The sequence below is a fragment of the Oncorhynchus mykiss genome, chromosome 5 (genome assembly GCF_013265735.2).
Source record: "Oncorhynchus mykiss isolate Arlee chromosome 5, USDA_OmykA_1.1, whole genome shotgun sequence".
Lineage (NCBI taxonomy): Eukaryota > Metazoa > Chordata > Actinopteri > Salmoniformes > Salmonidae > Oncorhynchus > Oncorhynchus mykiss.
The window spans coordinates 48142779-48167436 of record NC_048569.1 but is presented as its reverse complement, the minus strand read 5'-3'; the positions used below and the strand labels follow the sequence as shown (position 1 = coordinate 48167436).

At 42.2% G+C, this 24658-nt stretch overlaps 1 protein-coding gene across 5 annotated transcripts in view; it reads right to left on the bottom strand.

Moving 5' to 3' along the window:
- The window catches only part of LOC110523980 (AF4/FMR2 family member 1), a 72027-nt gene extending 54459 nt beyond the window's left edge, over positions 1–17568 (bottom strand). Inside the window, exons 1-4 of one of the 5 annotated variants that reach the window (XM_036977737.1) lie at positions 17111–17568; positions 7765–7862; positions 7507–7624; positions 3040–3906 (exon numbers count right to left, since the gene is read on the bottom strand). In XM_036977737.1, the coding sequence (XP_036833632.1) occupies positions 3040–3906; positions 7507–7624; positions 7765–7820 (1041 nt within the window). In that variant the 5' untranslated portion in view covers positions 7821–7862; positions 17111–17568. Of the gene's footprint in view, positions 1–3039; positions 3907–7506; positions 7625–7764; positions 7863–15061; positions 15144–17110 lie in introns of all 5 variants that reach the window. The other 4 variants (XM_036977734.1, XM_036977733.1, XM_036977736.1 and 1 more) reach the window with 4 other exon arrangements.
- Positions 17569–24658: the final 7090 nt, after the last annotated feature.

The window sequence follows — 24658 nt, the reverse complement described above, 5'->3', positions numbered from 1 at the left end:
TGCCCATGGATTGATGTTTCAGCATTGTCTCAATGAAGAGTTTGGCGCTCAAATAGCCAAAATACATGCAAACGCAGTTACAAGCCTGCTGGAGTTAGCGGGTGAGCAATATCTAGCTTGTGTTGTAGGATACACCTCTGGGCTGGATAACAACAAACATCAACATAACACCACAGTATTGCATTCCTTATGTGTAGCAGCCAGGTAGTCTAGCTACTTTGAGCATTGCAATTCAATATTGAATTATTGGCTTACGGCATGCCTGTATAACTGTCTAGACACACCAATGGTGTGATTACATTTCAAACAATTTACCTTATATTTGGACAGTGCCTACAGAACAGCTTCCACAACTATGTTCTATTACTACTGACTGATTGTCTTCTCTTTTAGTGTGTTAACAGGCTGCTGACCCTAATGACAGTGAATACGTGTGGGCATTTCGCTGAAGTGCATAGGCACAAACATTTCTCGGTGCATCCTTACTGTAGGCTAGTCACTGACCCCGAAAGACTTTCCTGACTTTCCCCACTAGTCAAAGAGTAGCCATTAGTTGAAGTAATGGCCACAATGTCTGCTACAGAGCCAAAACATAACTATGTTTAGTCCTTGCTTTATTATAAAGTACATTTATTTAAACAGCAACCATTTCCTGAGCATACTGAAGATTGTGACAGTTCACTAGCAGGCATGTATGTAGTTTAGTAGATCTATGAGGAAACTTATTGAACCAAAAAGTTCCTCCCAGTACCTTCACTCTAAGGTCCTGGGTATATCTGAGCAGCCCATGCAAACAGGATTATTGTGAATTATTAACATTTCAGTTCTGTATGGTCAAGGCAAGGTATGGACAGCAGGGTAGAGCAGAATGCTTCATGTAGCCAGGGAGGGAGAGGGCAGGTAGCTTCAAGCTTGATACAAGACAGAAACACCAATGAAACCCCAGAGTGAACACCAAACACCTCTACATTACCCAATACCCACTCTCCAGGAGATTCACTATGGATTCAAATCAAAGGAACGCTGCATGTGTTCAGCAGGACAGAATGTTGTGGGAAGTTCAGATATAAATATATTATCTAGAAGTTCAGATGTACATCTCTGACATTGACTAGGCGAGTTCTCTGACATGTCAGCTCTATTTGTGGAATTTCTATGTGGACCCTTCAGTTTGTTGAGTGAGGAGGGGTGTGGGGGTTATGAGTCACTGCACAGCTATCCTGTGCTGGATTAGCCCCAGCGGTGGGTGAAAACACCAGCCTGCCTATTCAGCACTGCTGGGTTTATGTCCACATGTGCAAGGGACAGCAGGAACTCCAACAATGAGCAGAGCAGGGCCGCTGCAGGTGCAGCCTGGGCTGTGGGGAGGGAGGGTGAGGGCAGGGGATAGGCCACATTCCTCATAGAGGCTTTTTTATATTTTTTATTGTGGACAGCCTTGCTGAGGCATTGCAGAGGCATGGTTAATACAACTATGAGCTAACTGTCTGCTCTCAGAAGCTTTCTGTCCTCTTCTCTCTGGATGGGGCAGTGGGGAAAGTTTAAGCTCTTCTTAGTGCGAAAACAACCTGAGGGTTCCGATTAAGGTCCGAAACATCAAGCTTTTAATAGTCGTTTAAATAATGTTTAACAGAAAGCGAGTGTTTCACCTTTTCAATTATGATTTAAAAAATGCTGGTTGTGCCTTAACTCTCACCCTCTTTAAGGGAAATATAATGTATTCTGATCTGCAAGTATGATGAGGGACATGAGGTGCTTGAAAGTAACAATCCTGGCAAATAAATGAATGTCAAAATAAATGCATTGGATTACTTTGGTTAGGCCTACAAAAACACAGTACCCTATTAGCAGAAGAGAATCACTAACAAGGTTAATTATGTACATTCACCCATAGAGAAATTGTCACCTGTCTCAGTCAACAGTAATTATCATTTGAGACTATTCTAACAACCATAATTACAGAAAACAGATGTGCATTAACTGACGTTACAGGACAGATGATTTTCCTGTTGGCGTCCTCCCACAGGTACACAGGCAGGATGAGGTCTCCACTCCAAGTCCCATCAAAGCCAATTATGGAAATATTCACCCAGAGAGAATAGGACTATACTAGAGCATGCAAATGGATTGACGACAATGGGTTGTTCTGCTTGACTTCCACTGGGTTTGTGTTAATAACCTACATGCAATCTTTAGCTGAACGCATTGGGCATGTGTGAATACCCAGACTTACATTCAAAATAATAGGCTGATTAGGTATGTGAATTTCTTAAAAATGTATTACACTTTAAAATGCCAGGATGTCATCTAGGCTTTTCATTTAGTAGAATTTGATGAACACTATTGAGGAAGATAAGCATCTTTACAGACCCATGTTTGACAACAGCTGATAATCAGATAAGAGGACAGGGGTAAGTAGTAGGCAAGACAGATTTAGGATAGTAGGCAAGAGATTTTAAAACCACAGGCAGCTGCTAACTTTGTCCAAAATCAGTCTACAGTTTTAAGATGTCTGGAGTTTGCCAAATATTTAAGTCACTAACGTCACAGTGATACTTTCCAGATCAAAACAAGGCAGCCAAAAGTTCTATATTAACCAGCAACTAAGAAATAGGACTGATTTAGAACTGGTTCATGTTAAATTATATGGTATATTCAAGGTTTGTTGCATTGATGTTACGTAATGTTTCTTTTTTTTGCTGAACAACTATGCCACTGTATCTAAAGTGTGCCAACTTATTTGAATCTAAAGTCCAGTGTGTCTGGTATGAACTGATATTTCTCACAGTTTAGGCCATGGGTACTCAACTCTTACCCTATGAGGTCCGGAGCCTGCTAGTTTTGTGTTTTACCTGATAACTAATTGCGCACACCTGGAGTCCCAGATCTAAATCAGTCTCTGATTAGAGGGGAACAATAATTAAAAAATGCAGTTTAACTGGCTTCGCGGTTCAGAATTGAGTTTGAGGGGTATTGGCTATTCATAATAAGGACCCACACACACAACCATGGTTAAAAACAAAACAGTGTGCTGCTTACCTCTATAGACTGTGATGGAATCTTCAGTTTGGAAAGGCTGGGCTTGGTGATTTTCAAGTCTGGTAAGGGTTCATGATGATAAGACTGTCCATGGAAGCCTTCAGGAGAGGGCTTGAGGTCCGGAGACTCGCTGGTCACCTGGTCCTGGCCGTCCATGGGCCGGACGTAGGCTGTGGGCTTCTGGGGCATGACCAGATTTGGTTTAGAGGCCAGTGGTAGAGGGAATGTCTGAGAGGGCAGGGTTGTTGCTCCCTCGATGGCCAGAAGTGGGATGTCTCTCTGGGGGTCATCCAGAGGGGACCCCTCCATTGGGACAGGGGAGTCGGGGTGCAGGAGGGAGGCCGGGTGCCTCTCGGTGTGCAGGGGGGATCCTTGGTGCCTGTCAGGGGTGTCCTGGGGCTCAGAGTCACTGGGGTCACTGGAATGTAGGGGGGATAGGGGCTCAGCTGGGGGGGACAGGGTGGAGAGGACCGGACTAAGACTGGCATACTCCCTCAGGTCTGGCCAGGGGCAGGGTTCAGCTTTCCCCTGGAGGGGATCAGGGCTGGCCAGGGCTTGACTGAGACCCAGTGAGGACTGGGTGTGGGAGGAGGGAACAGGGAGCCTCTTCAGAGGCTGAGAAGTTTGCCTGCTAATGGAGGGACCACCACTACCATTCTGGCCTGCCCCGTACAGAGGAGTGTTCTGGAATGCAGGCTTCACTCTGTCTCGGCTGTGAGATGGCCGCCTATATGTTGTGGTGACGTGAGATGGGGGGTCATTAGAGAAGCTACTGTCCAAACACAGATGAGAGTTGGAGATTTTCACATTTTCATAACTACCCAGCATTCTCTGTATACGGCTGGAAAGCTCATCTCCTTTGTTTGTCTGAAACAGAAAATAAAAGTTTAGGTTCTGAAGACAATGTTGGGACAATTGATAATAACAGGGTTCTTATCAGATCTACAATGGTTGTTGTTAGCCTTGAAAATGAATGATAGCGAGTAAGACGAGAATAACAATAGCATCTTGTTACATGCGCTTTCTTGTAATAGAAGTCGACCCTAAACTGCAAACGCGTACTTAGAATCGCTAGTCCAGGCCTACCTTTTAACTAAACCGAGAGCAACATGCAGTGAGGGTGATATTGTAGTTCACAACTAAAAAAAGCATGTCAGTTTAGGTCCTGAAACATTTATGTACAGTGGGGCAAAAAAGTATTTAGTCAGCCACCAATTGTGCAAGTTCTCCCACTTAAAAAGATGAGAGAGGCCTGTAATTTTCATCATAGGTACACTTCAACTATGACAGACAAAATGAGAGGGAATTTTTTTTTTTTAAATCAAGAAAATCACATTGTAGGGTTTTTAATGAATTTATTTGCAAATTGTGGAAAATAAGTATTTGGTCACCTACAAACAAGCAAGATTTCTGGCTCTAAAAGACCTGTAACAACTTCTTTAATAGGCTCCTCTGTCCTCCACTCGTTACCTGTATTAATGGCACCTGTTTGAACTTGTTATCAGTATACAAGACACCTGTCCACAACCTCAAACAGTCACACTCCAAACTCCACTATGGCAAAGACCAAAGAGCTGTCAAAGGACACCAGAAACAAAATTGTAGACCTGCACCAGGCTGGGAAGACTGAATCTGCAATATGTAAGCAGCTTGGTTTGAAGAAATCAACTATGGGAGCAATTATTAGGAAATGGAAGACATACAATACTGATAATCTCCCTCGATCTGCAAGCTCTCACCCCGTGGGGTCAAAATGATCACAAGAACGGTGAGCAAAAATCCCAGAACCACACGGGGGGACCTAGTGAATGACCTGCAGAGAGCTGGGACCAAAATAACAAAGCCTACCATCAGTAACACACTACGCCGCCAGGGACTGCTTAAGTCAGTACATGTCCAGGCCCGTCTGAAGTTTGCTAGAGAGCATTTGGATGATCCAGAAGAAAATTGGGAGAATGTCATATGGTCAGATGAAACCAAAATTTAACGTTTTGGTAAAAACTCAACTCATCATGTTTGGAGGACAAAGAATGCTGAGTTGCATCCAAAAAACACCATTCCTACTGTGAAGCATGGGGGTGGAAACATCATGCTTTGGGGCTGTTTTTCTGCAAAGGGACCAGAACGACTGATCCGTGTAAAGGAAATAATGAATGGGGCCGTGTATCGTGAGATTTTGAGTGAAAACCTCCTTCCATCAGCAAGGGCATTGAAGATGAAACGTGGCTGGGTCTTTCAGCATGACAATGATCCCAAACACACCGCCCGGGCAACGAAGGAGTGGCTTCGTAAGAAGCATTTCAAGGTCCTGGAGTGGCCTAGCCAGTCTCCAGATCTCAACCCCATAGAAAATCTTTGGAGGGAGTTGAAAGTCTGTGTTGCCCAGCAACAGCCCCAAAACATCACTGCTCTAGAGGATATTTGCATGGAGGAATGGGCCAAAATACCAGCAACAGTGTGTGAAAACCTTGTGAAGACTTACAGAAACGTTTGACCTCTGTCACTGCCAAAGGGTATATAACAAAGTATTGAGATAAGTATTTGGTCAATAACAAAAGTTTATTTTCCACCATAATTTGCAAATAAATTCATTAATAATCATACAATGTGATTTTCTGGACTTTTTTTTCTAATTGTCGGTCATAGTTAAAGTGTACCTATGATGACAATTACAGGCCTCTCCCATCTTTTTAAGTGGGAGAATTGCACAATTGGTGGCTGACTAAATACTTTTTTTGCCCCACTATATCTAAATGTACTGTTGCCTTTTGAGTCTCTGTGTATGTATCCAAAATATCAAATATTGGCTGACTATTTAAGGCAACCAACCAATGTGACCTTACAAAGTGGTAGACTAGACAAAGTTCTCTCTGTGACAGTAGCTAGCTTACCCCCTGGGGTTGGATTCCATGTATGGACTCACTAGTCACGCCAAACAAAATCCTCAGAAAAGGGCAATGTTGGGTTGAGGCAGAAGGATGTGTCCTAATTTGCCACCCTTCTCCCAAATCGTACACTTGCCTCGCGGCGGAGCGTGCTATGCCACTGCTTATAAGTATAAGAAATCAAAGATGTGTCAAAAATGATATCCAACGCCCTTTGTACACTTTCACCAATACTGTATACCCAGTATAGTATAGAAACATTATGACACTCTGGATACCGCCCAGCCCTATTTTCAGCTGATAGGAGTGGAACCCGGTGTGGGGGTCTGCTGCATTAGCCCAGCTGTGACAAGAACCGACGAATTGTGCGTTCCGAGATGCCATACTGCACGCCACTGTTATTTGCCTGTTTGTGGCCAGCCTGTTAGCTTGCATGATTCCTGCCATTCTCCTTCGACCTCTCAACAAGCTGTTTTCGCCTATAGGACTGCCACTGACTGGATGTTTTTTTGTTTGTCGCACTGTTCTCGGTAAACCCTATAAACTTTCGTGCGTGAAAAGTGCAGAAGGCAGGCCATCTCTGAGATAGTGGAACTGGTACCACTGGCACTGACGATCATATCATACCACACCCACGTTGTTTAGGTCACTTGTTTTGCCCATACTAGTGTTCAATGGAACAGTAATTGAATGCCTCGATGACAGTCTGCCTGCTTTATATAACGAGCCACGGCAACGTGACTCAATGTCTGTAGGAGCAAACTATAAACTGGCCACCGAGTGTATACCATGTCCATGCTGTAAGACAACTCCATCAGACCCAATAAGACCGCATCGTGGTTTCAATGGTTCTTAACACCTGAGTCACCCGTTTCAGCTGAAAACTTCCTGGACGTGTTATTTGATGGATCTATTTATTCTGGAGCCGCCCATAGCAGAAAGCCTGTGCAGTAGACCGGAGCTCTAGAGTTGTTCAATAAAACGTCTCTAATGTCTGAGCTACAGTTCTATTATGACCCATCTTGGAAAGCTTAGACGCTCATGAACACGCACGTGTTGACGGTTTTGCTCTACGAAACTCACAAGCCACACAGGACTCATTAGAATACAAGTGCTTGTGATAATTCCTGATTTTTTTCCTTAACTTTGTTATAGCTACCAGACATACATCAAACACTTACAAACAGATCCCAGACATGGGTATTAGACAATTGCAGTCTGGAATGATTTATTAATTAACTGCGCAAACCAGTTATATGGGATATCGCAATATTTGGAGTATCATAGAAGAGATCTGGGGAGACATCACACAACCCTCCTAATAGAGGAGAAAGGTGAGAACTGCCATGAGCCTGGAGCTAGCCTATACTTCAGTTACTACTAGACAGACATCGACCACATTGCGATTACAGAAGGGTATGCACACAGGTGACCACTTCCGGAGCAAATCATAAATACATCAAGAAGCTCTGAAGAGTTTCTAATAAAAAGGTTGGAATCGGGTTCACAACACCTCTCTTAAGAGCAAACAGCAACGCAAATAGTACACAGTTCTACAGAGGTAAACAGGAACCAAACTCACCTTGTAGGGTTCCCCAAAAAGGGGAACGTTCTCCTGGTAGAACTCCTTCTCCTGGAGGGCTTCCTGGTTCCGCCTCTCCCACTCTCGGATGCGAAGGAGATTCCGCTCTTCATTGTGGCTGCAGTGAATCAGACAGACACAGGACATAAAAATCGACGCCACTGTTTACTCATTGGCCAAATCATAACTTGAAATTTGTGCGCAAGTCTGAATTTCTGTAGACATCAATATGATTTACACAGAAGTCTGAGTACACACCTAGTCAATCTAGGCGTAGTACTGTCCAGGGGGATGTCATCATGTGTGCCCATCATAACTGGAGATGGGTGTAATGTGGGTATGTGTAGCCATCATATCTGGAGACAGGTGTAATGGGGGATGTGTGCTTATATTGGAAACAGGTGTAATTATATACAAACAGTCCTATGGGTTGCCATCACATTTGGGGGAGCCATAAGATAAGGCTGAAATATGATTTTTTAAGTATAAACTACTTAGGCTTGGGCGGTATCCAGATGTTCAGGTCGGCAAAAAAGTTATTGGGCTTCTATTACAAAAATACTAACAAAATGAACAGCGAAATCACACAGACGATGTTAGCTAAAGGCTAACGAGGGAAAACAAACAAACTAATTGCTAAGACTGGCAAATCCAGCTCAGAGAAAATCATTCTTCTGCTCCCTTAAAATAACCGTGATTGCATTTTTGATTCGTTTTTGTGAGACATGTGGCCACTTTGGTTTGTTTCCCACTGCTTCAATTGAAGGGTGTTGCACCAACCACTCTGTTGTTCCCACTATTCATGACTTTATTAGGTGTGACTGCGTCGGCCACAGAAAAATCCCCATGCATGCATTCAATTTATTTAGTCAGGCAAGCACATTATTCTCACATTTGAAAATGTAATAATAATAATAATTTGAAAATCAATGCATTGGCAAGGACCAATAAATCAAATTGTATGTCACATGCACCGAATACAACCTTACCGTGAAATGCTTACTTACAAGCCCTTAACCAACAATGCAGTTCAAGAAATAGAGGTAGGACAATATTTATTATTTACATAGTCCACCCGGACCTAGACTTGGCACTCTGGTACCACTTGCCGTGCGGTAGCAGAGAGAACAGTCTGTGATGACTGGAGTTTGATCATTTTTTGGGCCTTCCTCTGAAACCACTCAGCAAAAAAAATAAACGTCCTCTCACTGTAAACTGTTATTATTTTCAGCAAACTTAACATGTGAAAATATTTGTATGAACATTACAAGATTCAACAACTGAGACAAACTGAACAAGTTCCATAGACATGTGACTAACATAAATGGAATAATGTGTCCCTGAACAAAGGGGGTGGGGGGGGGGGGGTCAAAATCAAAAGTAACAGTCAGTTTCAGGTGTGGCCACCAGCTGCATTAAGTACTGCAGTAAATCTCCTCATTGATTGCACCAGATTTGCCCGTTCTTGCTGTGAGATGTTACACCACTCTTCCACCAAGGCACCTGCAAGTTTCCGGACATTTTCTTGGGGTGGGAATGGCCCTACAAAAGTAGTTTGAAATGTTTTGAGATATTTTGTAGTCACTTTGCGCAAGTTGGAACCTGTGTTTTTCCGGATCAGACATTTTGGATGGAGATATATATATATATATATATATATATACATACATACACACAGTGCCTTGTGAAAGTATTCTGAGACTTGATTACACACAGGTGGATTGTATATCATCATTAGTCATTTAGGTCAACATTGGATCATTCAGAGATCCTCACTGAACTTCTGGAGAGAGTTTGCTGCACTCAAAGTAAAGGGGCTGAATAATTTTGCACGCCCAATTTTTCAGTTTTTGATTTGTTAAAAAAGTTTGAAATATCCAATAAATGTCGTTCCACTTCATGATGGTGTCCCACAAAAATACAGTTTTATATCTTTATGTTTGAAGCCTGAAATGTGGCAAAAGGTCGCAAAGTTCAAGGGGACCGAATACTTTCGCAAGGCACTGTGTGTGTGTGTGTGTGTGTGTGTGTGTATATATATATATATATATATATCCAAAATGTCTGATCCGGAAAAACACAGGTTCCAACTTGCGCAAAGTGACTACGAAATATCTCAAAACATTTCAAACTACTATATTAAGATAGAATTAATCGAACAAAAGGACAATTTGTGATGTTTATGGGACAAAGTGGAGTGCCAACAGAAGAAGCTCGTCAAAGGCATGATTTATATTTTTATTTCCGCGTTTTGTGTCGCGCCTGCAGGGTTCAAATATGTTCTCTCTCTCTTTTGTTTACGGAGGTGCTATCCTCAGATAATTGTATTGTTTGCTTTCGCCGAAAAGCCTTTTTGAAATCTGACATGTTGGCTGGATTCACAACACTTGTAGCTTTAATTTGGTATTTTACATGTGTGATTTCATGAAAGTTAGATTTTTATAGTAATTTTTTTGAATTTGGCACTCTGCATTTTCTCTGGCTATTGGCCAGGTGGGACGCTAGCGTCCCACATATCCCAGAGAGGTTAACTAGGCAAGTCAGTTAAGAACACATTCTTATTTTCAATGACGGCCTAGGAAAGGTGGGTTAACTGCCTTGTTCAGTGGAAGAACGACAGATTTTTACCTTGTCAGCTCAGGGATTCAATCTTGCAACCTTACGGTTAACTAGTCCAACGCTCTAACCACCTGCCTCATTCGCCTGTTACGCGAATGCAGTAAGAAGCCAAGGTAAGTTGCTAGCTAGCATTAACCTTAATCATAATCACTAGTTACACATGGTTGATGATATTACCAGTTTATCTAGCGTGTCCTGCATTGCATACATGTTGATACCTAACCATGAACATCAATGCCATTCTTAAAATCAATACACAGAAGTAAATATTTTTAAACCTGCATATTTAGCTAAAAGAAATCCAGGTTAGCAGGCAATATTAAACAGGTGAAAGTGTGTCACTTCTCTTGCGTGCAATGAACACAGAGTCAGGGTATATGTAACAGTTTGGGCCGCCTGGCTCATTGCGAACTAATTTGCCAGAATTTTACGTAATTATGACATAACATTGAAGGTTGTGCAATGTAACAGGAATATTTAGACTGATGGATGCCACCCGTTTGATAAAATACGGAACGGTTCTGTATTTCACTTAAAGAATAAACGTTTTGTTTTCGAGATGATAGTTTCCGGATTTGACCATATTAATGACCTAAGGCTCGTATTTCCATGTGTTATTATATTATAATTAATTCCCCTTGCTCTGGAACTGAAACGGAAGGAACTGAAACGTTAGCTTTCTTACATAGCACATATTGAAATGTTACTTTCTTCTCCAACACTTTGTTTTTGCATTATTTAAACCAAATTGAACATGTTTCATTATTTGAGGCTAAATTGATTTTATTAATGTATTATATTAAGTTAAGTGTTCATTCAGTACTGTTGTAATTGTCATTACAAAAAAATAAAATAAAATAAAAAAATAAAAAAAATGGGCCGATTAATCAGTATCGGCTTTTTTGGTCCGCCAATAAATCGGTATCGGTGTTGAAAATTCATAATCGGTCGACCTCTAGTCTCAACCCCGCCCTGTGCAACTGGGAACTGGACTTCCTGGCGGGCAGCCCCCAGGTGGTGATCCTCAACACTGGGGCCCCACAAGGGTGCGTTCTGAGCCCTCTCCTGTACTCCCTGTTCACCCACGACTGCGTGGCCATGCACGCCTCCAACTCAATCAAGTTTGTGGACGACACTACAGTGGTAGGCTCGATTTCAACAATGACGAGACGGCCTACAGGGAGGAGGTGAGGGCCTTCGGAGTGTGGTGTCAGGAAAATAGCCTCACACTCAACGTCAACAAAACAGAGATGATCGTGGACTTCAGGAAAAAGCAGAGGGAGCACCCCCCTACCCACATCGACGATACAGTAGTGGAGAGGGTAGTAAGTTAAGTTCCTCAGCGTACACATCACGGTCAAACTACATTGGTCAACCCACACAGACAGCATGGTGAAGAAGGCGCAGTAGCACCTCTTCAACCTCAGGAGGCTGAAGAAATTTGGCTTGTCACCAAAAGCACTCAAACTTCTACAGATCCACAACCGTAAGGCACTCCAGAGGGTAGTGACATCTGCACAACCGGGGGCAAACTACCTACCCTCCAGGACACCTACACCACCCGATGTCACAGGAAGGCCATAAAGATCATCAACCACCCGAGCCATTGCCTGTTCACCCTGCAATCATCCAGAAGGCGAGGTCAGTACAGGTGCATCAAAGCAGCGACTGAGAGATAGAAGCTGTTTTTCAATCTCAAGGCCATCAGACTGTTAACCTCTCTGAGCACGGAACCCGGTAGCGGGCTGAAATTCCACAACATACGGTGATCGCTACATAAATAGTAATCTTAAACATTCATGAAAATACAAGTGTCTCACTTATCAAAAGCCTAGAATCTTGCTAATCCAACTGCGTTGTCAGATTTAAAAAATGATTTACTGCGAAATAATACGATGCGATTATTTGAGCATAGAGCCCCCCCCCCCCCCCCCCAAAAAAAATAATAACCAGCACAGGCGTAACATAATCACAAACTGCATTAAAATAAATTGTTTACCTTTGACGATCTTCATCTGTTTGCAATGCTCATTGTTACACAATGAATGATCTTTTGTTTGATCAAATCCATTTTTATAGCCTAACACAAAACATTTTGTGAACCGCTTGTGTCAGGAATTCCGTCTCATTCCATTTGAGATGACACATTCCAGGTAAATAACCCACACAGAACGTGACTTTTCCCAGTCATGTTTGGTTTCACTGCAATCAACTGGTTTGTTTGTAACACAATCAAACCTGATGGGTCATTTCACGGGACGTATTGACTGAAAGAAACCGATTTGAAGACAACAAGTCATGACATCATTGTGCACCAATGATTTGCCCGCTGTTTCGTTGATTGACTGTATTTTAACCCAATGACCACTGATCATCTTGAAATCTAGCTGGGTAGATAGCCAATGAGCTGAGGTAAACGGCAATAGGTCATGTTTATGTGTTGCAAGACCAACCCATGCAGTAAGCTCCGGTGTAAAGAGAGTAATTCGCTATTGAAGTTTCATACCGGAAGGAGAAACACATATTACGCACAGCGCTGTTATATATATCAATCATTATGGCGACTAAGTCAGGGAAAGCTAAATCTAAGTCTAGATATACACACAATTTTGGAATAAATTGATTGGGAAAGTGAGACAGAGATTGTTGTAGGACGATTCATTTAGCAATTATGGAGGAATATTTTTTGAACGGGAGAGGACATTGTTTTGGACTTATCATGCTTATGCCCTTGTTTGAAATTAATAATATAAGTGATTTTTTTTTAAATTTTAGAAGCATTATATAAACATGAAATGTCATGAAATGTGAGATGCGTGTGTCTGCCGCCCCACCCCAACCCACATGAAATAGCCTATTTGATGCTGTTGAGGGGAGGGCAGGCCCACACAACAATGGCCAAAGTGAAATGGAGAGAGTAGATAAAGCTGGTCTGTTGTAATATAATAAAGACAGTAGATCTAGCTGAAATGTCATAATATAAAAGACAGTAGATCTAGCAGGTCATAATAATACACTGCTCAAAAAGATAAAGGAAACACTTAAACAACACAATGTAACTCCAAGTCAATCACACTTCTGTGAAATCAAACTGTCCACTTAGGAAGCAACACTGATTGACAATAAATGTCACATGATTTTGTGCAAATGGAATAGACAACAGGTGGAAATTATAGGCAATTAGCAAGACACCCCCAATAAAGGAGTGGTTCTGCAGGTAGTGACCACAGACCACTTCTCAGTTCCTATGCTTCCTGGCTGATGTTTTGGTCACTTTTGAATGCTGGCGGTGCTTTCACTCTAGTGGTAGCATGAGACGGAGTCTACAACCCACACAAGTGGCTCAGGTAGTGCAGCTCATCCAGGATGGCACATCAATGCGAGCTGTGGCAAGAAGGTTTGCTGAACTCCAGCAGGCCACAAATGTGCATGTGTCTGCTCAAACGGTCAGAAACAGACTCCATGAGAGTGGTATGAGGGCCCGACGTCCACAAGTGGGGGTTGTGCTTACAGCCCAACACCGTGCAGGACGTTTGGCATTTGCCAGAGAACACCAAGATTGGCAAATTCGCCACTGGCGCCCTGTGCTCTTCACAGATGAAAGCAGGTTCACACTGAGCACATGTGACAGACGTAACAGAGTCTGGAGACGCCGTGGAGAACGTTCTGCTGCCTGCAACATCCTCCAGCATGACCGGTTTGGCAGTGGGTCAGTCATGGTGTGGGGTGGCATTTCTTTGGGGGGCCACACAGCCCTCCATGTGCTCGCCAGAGGTAGCCTGACTGCCATTAGGTACCGAGATGAGATCCTCAGACCCCTTGTGAGACCATATGCTGGTGCGGTTGGCCCTGGGTTCCTCCTAATGCAAGACAATGCTAGACCTCATGTGGCTGGAGTGTGTCAGCAGTTCCTGCAAGAGGAAGGCATTGATGCTATGGACTGGCCCGCCCGTTCCCCAGACCTGAATCCAATTGAGCACATCTGGGACATCATGTCTCGCTCCATCCACCAACGCGACGTTGCACCACAGACTCTCCAGGAGTTGGCGGATGCTTTAGTCCAGGTCATCAGGAGCATGCCCAGGCGTTGTAGGGAGGCCATACAGGCACGTGGAGGCCACACACACTACTGAGCCTCATTTTGACTTGTTTTAAGGACATTACATCAAAGTTGGATCAGCCTGTAGTGCGGTTTTCCACTTTAATTTTGAGTGCGACTCCATGGGTTGATAAATTTGATTTCCATTGATAATTTGTGTGATTTTGTTGTCAGCACATTCAACTATGTAAAGAAAACAGTATTTAATAAGAATATTTCATTCATTCAGATCTAGGATGTGTTATTTTAGTGTCCCCTTTATTTTTTTGAGCAGTGTATATTATTTTGTTCACCCATAATGACAGTGAAAACATGTTGATTTTTTGTTTTCAAATGTTTTGTAAATACAAAAATATCTAATTTACATAAGTATTCACAGTATACATAAGTATTCACATCCCTGAGTAAATACTTTGGGAGCAATTAAAGCCGTGAGCCTTTCTAGGTAAGTCTCTAAGAGCTTTCTACACCTGGATTGTGCAACATTTGCCCAGGATTATTTTTTTAAATTTTTATAATTCTTGCCAAAGATTTTTTTGGCAGATTTTAGTCAAAACTGTAACTCGGACACTCAGGAACATTCACTGTCTTGTTGGTAAGCAGCTCTAGTGTAGATTTGGCCTTGTGTTTTAGGTTATTGTCCTGCTGAAAGGTGAACTCATCTCCCCACTGTCTGGTGGAAAGCAGTTCTTGGCTCCATTACGTACATTTTTTATCCTGAAAACTCCCCAAATCCTTAAATATTACAAGCATACCCATAACATGATGCAGCCACCACTGTGGTTGAAAATATGGAGTTGTACTAATTATTACCCTCTTCACCCCATCTTAACTTACATCTCTGCTCCCTGTCATACACGAGGAAGGCACATGAAAACACCAGGCAGAGGACAAGCTGGGTCATTCCTGAGAGCTAGGCCTGGAGAAAGATCAACATGTGGGTTACCCTGTATCATTAGGCTACTCAGAACTCACTGACTGATATAGATTGGGGGTGGTGAAAAGATATTCAGGCACTGATGGTAAACACAATGGAAGTGAAATACGAAACTGTATTAATTGGCTATGTCATAGCTAATTTCTAAAGATACATATTTTTTGCTCGTCATATGCCAATATATATCTGCTATATGACAAGTTATTCAGTGGGTGATGAGGATATCAGATAAAAAGTGGGGGGCCAAAAACATAAATTGCCCCCCTAATCTAATAGTGGTAGTGGCTTAGCCTGCCCGATGGCTCAGCTCTCTCACACACACACATCCAGCTCAGCTCCTGACTAAGCAAATCGGACTGAATCGTTATCAAAATAAAAAAAAGTATCTTTCCAGCATCGTGTCAGAGCCCATTTATCTAGATGCGTATTGAATCGTGTTTGTAAGGAGAGATGCACATCCCTACACAATACCAATTTTGCCATACTTCTTAGTATTGTGGCAAGGAAACAAAACATGAATCTGATTGAACGTTTTTAGAAAAACAGTCCTAATGTTGGAAACAAACACGTCATCCAGAGTCACATTCATTTACTTCACACAATATTGTACATACATGAGGACTTTCCTGCTTCATGTTTTCGCCATGGAAAAACATTGATACTGATATATCACAGCCCAAGCTAGTAGGCTAGTTATCCTGGGCTACACACCTTTAGGTTTAGTTTCATGAGCAGACATCAGCTGGCTACAATAGTTTATTCCAGAAGACAGGTCTAATGCCATACCAAAGCAGTAGACCAATCTAACTTTCATGAACCCAAACAGGGATGTACTTCTGTGAATATTATTATTATTATTATTATTATTATTATTATTATTATTATTATTAACTCCTGTTTTTAGGTCAGTGTTGTGACACCGAGTGACAGAGCCTCGCTTGTTATTAGTCTCAAACCTGATATTCAAAGTTTCTGATTATCTTCAAAAGACTGCTAGAAACGTACAATTAACAGGCACAATGTTAACTTGCATTCCTCCCCTTCCCTGAGTTTGGGGCAATGGGCTTTATTGGAAAACAAACAGGTTGGGAAAACGGTTTCAACTGACCACTGTAAAAGGCTGTTCATGCGCAGGAGGCGTAGCTAACTAGTCGCCATATTCAATCTCCTGGTTAGCAAATTAGATTGAATGCCAACACGGATTGATTGAATGTAGCTACACTAGTTCTTCTGTAAAACGTTGAACTACGGTTAACGGTACCTAGCTATTAGCTAATATAAGGTTAATCCACAACAGCTAGCTAAAGTAGTTAGCTATTACAGCATGCTAACTGCTAGATACAGTAAGGATTAGCTAGGCATCGATTTATCTAACCAATTATTTCCATCTGACACTTACGAGTGTGAGCTAACTGTCTAACTAATTGCCTAACTAGCAACTACATTCATGTGAAACAGTTAGCTCGTTTAAACTCACAGGACCACACGTTAAATTACATAACGTAGCTAGCTAACGTTAATGGGCAGTTATTTTACTAAACCGTGCTATCCAAAATAGTTGTTAGCAAACTACACTGTTAATTGAAATACGATGGCATGTTTTGAAGTTAGCTCACAGCCTTATATACTAACGTTAGTTATATAAACACACACCGATGTCGTCGATCAGCTGGTTAGAAGTGGCACAAGCTTGCTAACTAAAATCACACTACACAGCTGTGGTGAGCAGTGATTACACCAAAAACGGTATGGTAACGCAGTTATTACGTTTAACTGATAACTTTTACAGCAAGCCTCTCTAGCTACATTCAAACGTATATATCAAAGTAACATGCCAAAATTCAACTTTTAGACTAGCTGCTCTTCTTAGTTTGCTCACTATGCTGTGTAAATTGATTGACCTAGCTAGCTAGTTCGTAGACTAGCTAACATTATCATTGTCTGCTTACCTTGAGCGAGCTGCCATGGTGCGCGTCAAAAACAAAATTTCAAGTTGCTTGCCATGTGTTATTGACAATCCGTGATTGGATAACCTCCTCTTGATTACATTATTTACCAGTCAAATACCATCGTATTCTTTAAATAACTGTCAATAACAGCGACCACAGCAAGAATAACTATGTACTTCCGGGTCACGGATTTCATCTTCTTCTTATTCTTTGGGAATTTGGTTGGCGGATTGCATCCAACTTTTATGTGCATAGAGCACCACCTACTGTACTGGCGTGTGAGACCATTCATGGCCTACCTACATTATATTCTTAGATACAATAATGCAAAATTGTGGAAAAGGAAAATTACCCTACCACCTACTAACTCTCTCAACAACAACAAAAACACCACCCCTCCACTATTTAACCCTACCTAGTCCTACTCCAGATCAACGGTCTGAGAGGACATATCAGTACCACTCAACACCCCCTGCAGCTGTTTTATTTTAGCAATCCCAAATACTTCTCTGCCGCTTCCACCACAACCTCTATTTTCTGTCTTTCCATCCATTTTACAAACCTTTTCTCCCCAATTTCGTGGGGAGAATCTTGTCTCATCGCTACAACTCCCGTACAGGCTCGGGAGAGACGAAGGTCGAAAGCCATGCGTCCCCCGAAACACAACCCAACCCAACCCAGCCAATTGTGCGTCGCCCCATTGACCTCCCGGTCACGGCTGGCTGCGACAGAGCCTGGGCTCGAACCCAGGGTCTCTGGTGGCACAGCTAGCACTGTTACACCCGGGAGTCCCCCTTTCCATCCATTTCTGCAGTACAATTGACAACCATGGCTATAAATGCTAAAAAAGCCCAACTTACTGAAGCAAATTTTCTTCCCATCACCCTCTCTTGATCTCTGCCTACTCACAGGAATCCTCTCAGGATCCTTCTCTCTGTAGCTGTCTTCCTCTACCACTCTCTTCACTGCTTCGGCATACGACACTCTCTGTACTACTCTAACCCTGGCAACCTCAATCTGCCTTTCTCCCACCGGACACCTCCGATCTCCAGCCCCATGATCACCCCCACAACAAACAGACAACTTTCTCCACAGATATAACTCCTTTCAACGGCACCCTGCTCTGGAGAGCAAAGCACATTTCTTGTCCCTAATCTCGTAATCCACAGCGCCCTCTCCCTCTGAGCGGAGGAAACACACTCTGAGTAACCTTCACCAACTCAATAGTACCCAACCTCTCCTCCACCCAACCTGACACCACACATAGATCAACCAAACAGCAAGGATCCATTCTCTCTACAAATCTCACTCCCACTGGGCCAAAATCATCCTTATCAACCTTGGGATGAGCATCCTTGGGACGAGGCCCGAATTCGGCGATCCTTGCCGCAGGTACTTCACCCTCATGCTCAACAAGTTCCATCTCTGAACTACTGGAGCACCTGTCCCTGTTTTTGCACTAGTCGCACCCACCTTCCTCACCTCACTACTTCCCTCTAAATTCAACTTCTTCTCAGCAGTCATCACTGCACCTGACACCACATTTAATTCCTCCTCCTCCTCGTCCTGTTCCATTTCCTCCTCAAGCTCTTCCAAAAGTTCTGTGCAATCCTCCATTCCATATTCACTCAAAAAATATTCCATGTCTCTCCTTTTTTTCTTGTCCATCATCTTCTCTTTCACCAGATCTTTCAGAAGGCTGGTGTAATCCCCCACTCCATGTTTGGGTCACAGATTTTTGGAATCATTCAGAATAACAGTTCCATCCTGTCAATAAAATAAAAGGGTATTTGTCACATGCAAGTGTAGACTAACAGTGAAATGCTTACTCACAGGTCTTTTCCAACAGTACAGAGTTAAAGATACTCAGTTGAGTATCTTACCTAGTTATTTTCTGATGATCTCATTTGGCTCTTTTGGCAAGTATGTGTGTGCTTCCTATCACAGTTCGCTCTTATCTCTGTATGTTGACAGACACTCCCCACCCCATGTCTGCAACCCTTATACTTTAGTGTACCATGCTCATACAACCCATGTGGAATTCTTAGTCTCCAGCAGCGTTTGGAACTGCCGACCTGCGGTCAAAAAGACTGAGTTCATCTCAGTCTATATTGCCCTTCAGTCCCTACACTTTCTGGCCCTGACATGGACATGGATTACCCCAGAGGACACTGCTACTCCAGCTGCTCTCTTGTCATCTGACTATGTGTTCTCTCATAGTCTGAGAGTATCTGGTCGTAGCAGTAGTGGCACAGGGCTACTCATTTCTCCTAAGTGGAGATTTTCTCTTTTCCGCCTTTCACCTGTCTATCTCCTCATTTAAATTCCATACAGTCACTGTCACTTGTACCTCAAGCTTAACATTGTTGTCATCTATCGTACCTCAATGACACCTTGACAAGCTGATTTCCAGACGATGGCTCACCCCTCATTGTACTGAGTGAATATAACCTCCTGACACCTAATTTCAATTAATTTCTTTCCACCTCTTTCTTTCCATTTATTTCCTATTTTGATTTCACACTTTCCCAGTCACCTTCCACTCACAAGGTAGGCAATACACTTGACCTCATTTTCACTAGAGGCTGTTCGCCTACTAATCTTACTGCAATCCCCCTCTATGTCTCTGATCACTACTTTGTTTCATTTTCTTCCAATCTCTCCTCCAATCCTACCCACTCAGCCCCTACCTTGATGTTTTCTGCCGCTACTCTCTCCTCTTCTACGCAAGCCTACCAGACAAGTTGAATGCCTTTTATGCTCGCTTCGAGGCAAGCAGTACTGAAGCATACACGAGAGCACCAGCTGTTCTAGATGACTGTGTGATAGCGCTCTCGGTAGCCGATGTAAACAAAACCTTTACACAGTTTAACATTCACAAAGCCACTAGGCCAGACGGATTACCAGGACGTGTACTCAAAGCATGCGCGAACCAACTGCCAAGTGTCTTCAATGACATTTTCAACCTGTCCCTGACCGAGTCTGTAATACCTACATGTTTCAAGCAGACCACCATAGTCCCTATGCCCAAGGAAGTGACGGTAACCTGCCTAAATTATTACAGCCCTGTAGCACTCACATCGGTAGCCATGAAGTGCTTTGAAAGGCTGGTCATGTTCATTGACTACAGCTCAGTGTTCAACACCATAGTGCCCACGAAGCTCATCACTAAGCTAAGGACTCTGGGACTAAACACCTCCCTCTGCCACTGGATTCTGCACTTCCTGAAGGGCCACCCCCAGGTGGTAACAGTAGGCAACAACACGTCTGCCACGCTGATACTTAACACTGGGGCCCCTCAGAGGTGTGGACTTAGTCCCCTCCTGTACTCCCTAATCACCCACGACTGCGGGGCCAAACACGACTCCAACACCATCATTAAGTTTGCTGATGACACAACAGTGGTAGGCCTGATCACAACAACGATGAGACGGCCTATAGGGAGGAGGTCAGAGAACTGGCAGTGTGGTGCCAGGACAACAACCTCTCCCTCAATGTGAGCAAGACAAAAGGAGCTGATCGTGGACTAAAGGAAAAGGCGGGCCGAACAGGCCTCCATTAACATCGAAGGGGCTGTAGTGGAGCGTCTCGAGAGTTTCAGGTCCTTGGTGTCCACATCACCAACAAACTTTCACTGTCCAAACATACCAAGATAGTCGTGAAGACTTCCCCCTCAGGAGACTGAAAAGATTTGGCATGTGTCCCCAGATCCTAAAAGGTTCTACAGCTGCACCACCTCAACTAACCTGTACCCCCGCACCCTGGCTCGGTACCGGTACCCCCTGTATGTAGCCTTGTTATTGTTATTTTGTTACTTTTTATTATTCTTTTTTACTTCAGTCTATTTGGTAAATAGTTTCTTTACTCTTCTTGAACTGCACTGTTGGTTAAGGGCTTGTAAATAAGCATTTCACTGTAAGGTCTACCTACACTTGTTGTATTCGACTTATGTGACAAAGTTTGATTTGATTTCTATCTGATAAAATAATTTATAAAGGTTAAAGATAATGATTAAAGAATTCTATCCGCAAACTTAACAATTAGGGAGTATAGGTTATGTAGCATATATAAGGTATAATAAAAATATTAAACATAAGTCTGGGGAAAGAGAGGAATGTGTGTGTGTGTGCCTAAAGAAAACACAGAGAACAATTCAACTGTGTTTGAACCGACCCGGTTAGAACGCTGAGAAATACATACACATGGTTAGCAGATGTTAATGCGAGTGTAGCGAAATGCTTGTGCTTCTAGTTTCGACAATGCAGGAATAACCAACGAGCAATCTAGCCTAACAATTCCACAACTACTACCTTATACACACAAGTGTAAAGGGATAAAGAATATGTACATAAAGATATATGAATGAGTGATGGTACAGAACGGAAATAGGCAAGATGCAGTAGATGGTATAGAGTACAGTATATACATATGAGATGAGTAATGTAGGGTATATAAACATAACGTGGCATAGTTTAAAGTGGCTAGTGATACATGTATTACATAAACATGGCAAGATGCAGTAGATGATATAGAGTATAGTATATGCATATACATATGAGATGTGTAATGTAGGGTATGTAAACATTATATTAAGTGGCATTGTTTAAAGTGGCTAGTGATACATTTTTTACATCAATTTCCATCCATGTTTAAAGTGGCTGGAGTTGAGTCAGTATGTTGGAAGCAGCCACTCAATGTTAGTGGTTGCTGTTTAACAGCCTGATGGCCTTGAGATTGAAGCTGTTTTTCAGTCTCTCGGTCCCTGCTTTGATGCACCTGTACTGACCTCGCCATCTGGATGATAGTAGGGTGAACAGGCAGTGGCTCAGGTGGTTGTTGTCCTTGATGATCTTTATGGTCTTCCTGTGACATCGGGTGGTGTAGGTTTCCTGGAGGGTAGGTAGTTTGCCCCCGGTGATGCGTTGTGCAGACCTCACTACCCTCTGGAGAGCCTTACGGTTGTGGGCGGAGCAGTTGCCGTACCCGGTGGTGATACAGCCCGACAGGATGCTTTCGATTGTGCATCTGTAAAAGTTTGTGAGTGCTTTTGGTGACAAGCCGAATTTCTTCAGCCTCCTGAGGTTGGTCACAAGTAATGGACATTATGGAACAAAACAACAATTTATTGTGGAACTAGGACTCCTTGCACTGCATTCTGATGAAAGATCATCAAAGGTAAGGGAATATTTATGATGTAATTTCGTATTTCTGTTGACTCCAACATGGCGGAGAAATATTGTTACGTCTTAGCGCCGTTTTAGATTATTGCATGGTATGCTTTTTTCGAAACGTTTAAAAAGAATCTGACACAGCGGTTGCATTAAGAACCAGTGTATCTTTAATTATATGTAAAACATGTATCTTTCGTCAAAGTTTATGATGAGTATTTCTGTTATCTGGCGTAGCTCTCTGTGATTACTCCGGATATTTTGGAGGCATTTCTGAACATGGCGTCAATGTAATCCGAGATTTGTGGATATAAATATGCATATTATCGAACATAACATAAATGTATTGTGTACCATGGTGTCATATGAGTGTCATCGGATGAAGATTATCAAAGGTTAGTGATTAATTCTATCTCTAATTCTGCTTTTGTGACTATCTTTGGCTGGGAAAAATGGCTGTATGTTTTGGGGAATTTAGCGGTGATCTAACATAAATATGTTGTGTTTTCGCTGTAAAACATGTAAAAAATGTTTATCTTTCATTTGCTGTATTGGACTTGTCAATGTGTGAAAGTTAAATATTTCCCCAAAATATTTTTGAATATCCCGCGCTGCCTTGAATATCCCACGCAACGGGGGCGGGACCCCTAGCCATAAGAAGTTATTAAGGGTCTCTTTTCCTGACAGCATGGCCATTCAATATTGGCCATGCTGTCAATGAAGCATGATTTTTGCCGCGCTCAAAACAACTGTTAACTCTGAACTTTGTGAGTTCAAGACAACTGGGAACTCGGGAAAAATGAGCTATTACTGGGAAAATACGTTTTGAACTTTCATCCAACTCAGAATTGTAAATCGGGAACTCGGGCCTCTTTCTAGAGCTACGACCTGAAACCGAGTTCCCAGTTGTCTTGGAAGCACCATAAATCCAGAGAATGACAGACTTTGATGACAAAATTTGCCCACGAAAGACCGTCACGCCACCTTCCTGTTGGGTACTAAGCTGTTATTAGCCCATGTGCCTCACCCTAAAAATGTGGTCTATTTTCACTTCTTAATTTAGCCTACTGTTCTGACTTGGTGGTGCACATGTAGCCTATAACCTGTTTTTGAGAAATGTAATCATTGAATATTGTAAGAGCTTTTTGTCTGCTTATATGCCCCATTTATTTATCCTACTGACTTGGGTTCTGACTTGGTGTACAGAGAGAACGGCCCATGTTCTGAATTCTGTCACTGTACATTTCAAAAAGTGCTGAACAAATAGTTATATTGACTACGTCCGTCCTAGCTCACTCATTAATGTCTTAATCGACATTACGGATTGCCTCTTATCCGCTTGTCGTCTCCTTATGCCATAGTTTGTACATATCAACGGTGGGTAGAAACCACATTTGTTTAAGCATGTCAGCCATATCAGCTATGTTTTTTTAAAGGCAGTAAATGAGGCTGAATAAACTGTTACGCTGCCAGACAAGGCACCGCTGATAGCCAGGTGTAGCACTGGTATAGTGCAATTAATGTATTGTTTAGTGTTGTGTTGTGTAGTGGCTTTGCTGGCATGCATCCCAAATTAAACACTTTTGCCTCACCAAGATTTACATGCTAAAATAGCCACTGGACATGACGATCGATGCTTGGCTGCCGTTTGTCAAATGAAAATAATATAATTGTTATAGGGTGATTATGCAACTATGGGCACTTCCATGTCCTCGGGTCAATTTTGGGGATTTTACGCAAAATAAAACAAATACTTGTATGTTAAGTTCACACTGCAACCACCTCATACTTTTTTTAACACCTCTCTATCAAGTATTTTAGCTACTTTTTAGATGCATTTTATACCTAAATTTCACTATTTTGCCCTTGTCCCTGACCCAGACTTTTAAGCTTCATCTATGTTTTTCCCTGAGAAAACATTAATAATTCCGCATTATATAATGTTATGTACTACAGAAAGAGTCAATGAAATAAAATCTATATCAATATTTATTGTGAGTATGCCCTTTATATTGTTTTTTACACAAGCTATACCTGTCCTTTGGGAGTGGTGTCATTTCCACCACTGAGGACAAATTCCTCATTAAGAAAGTTTTTTCAAGAGAATGTTAATTTAGTTAACATGGAAACATATTGTGACACTGAAGCACATGGCTGCAGTGGACAGTTGTTCCAGATGTGATGTCCTGAAGTTTAAGAAAAGTCGAGGTAAATATTGATTGTGTTGAGAATATTTTAATTGTCAGTCATTTCCAAACAGGCTATAATTTCTTTAATTTGTGGTAGAACTTTTGCATTTTTTAAATATTTTATGTATTTAAGGTAAATGATATGCTAGCTGTAATAATAATCAAAGCACGCTAAGCTGTCTGTCAATTTT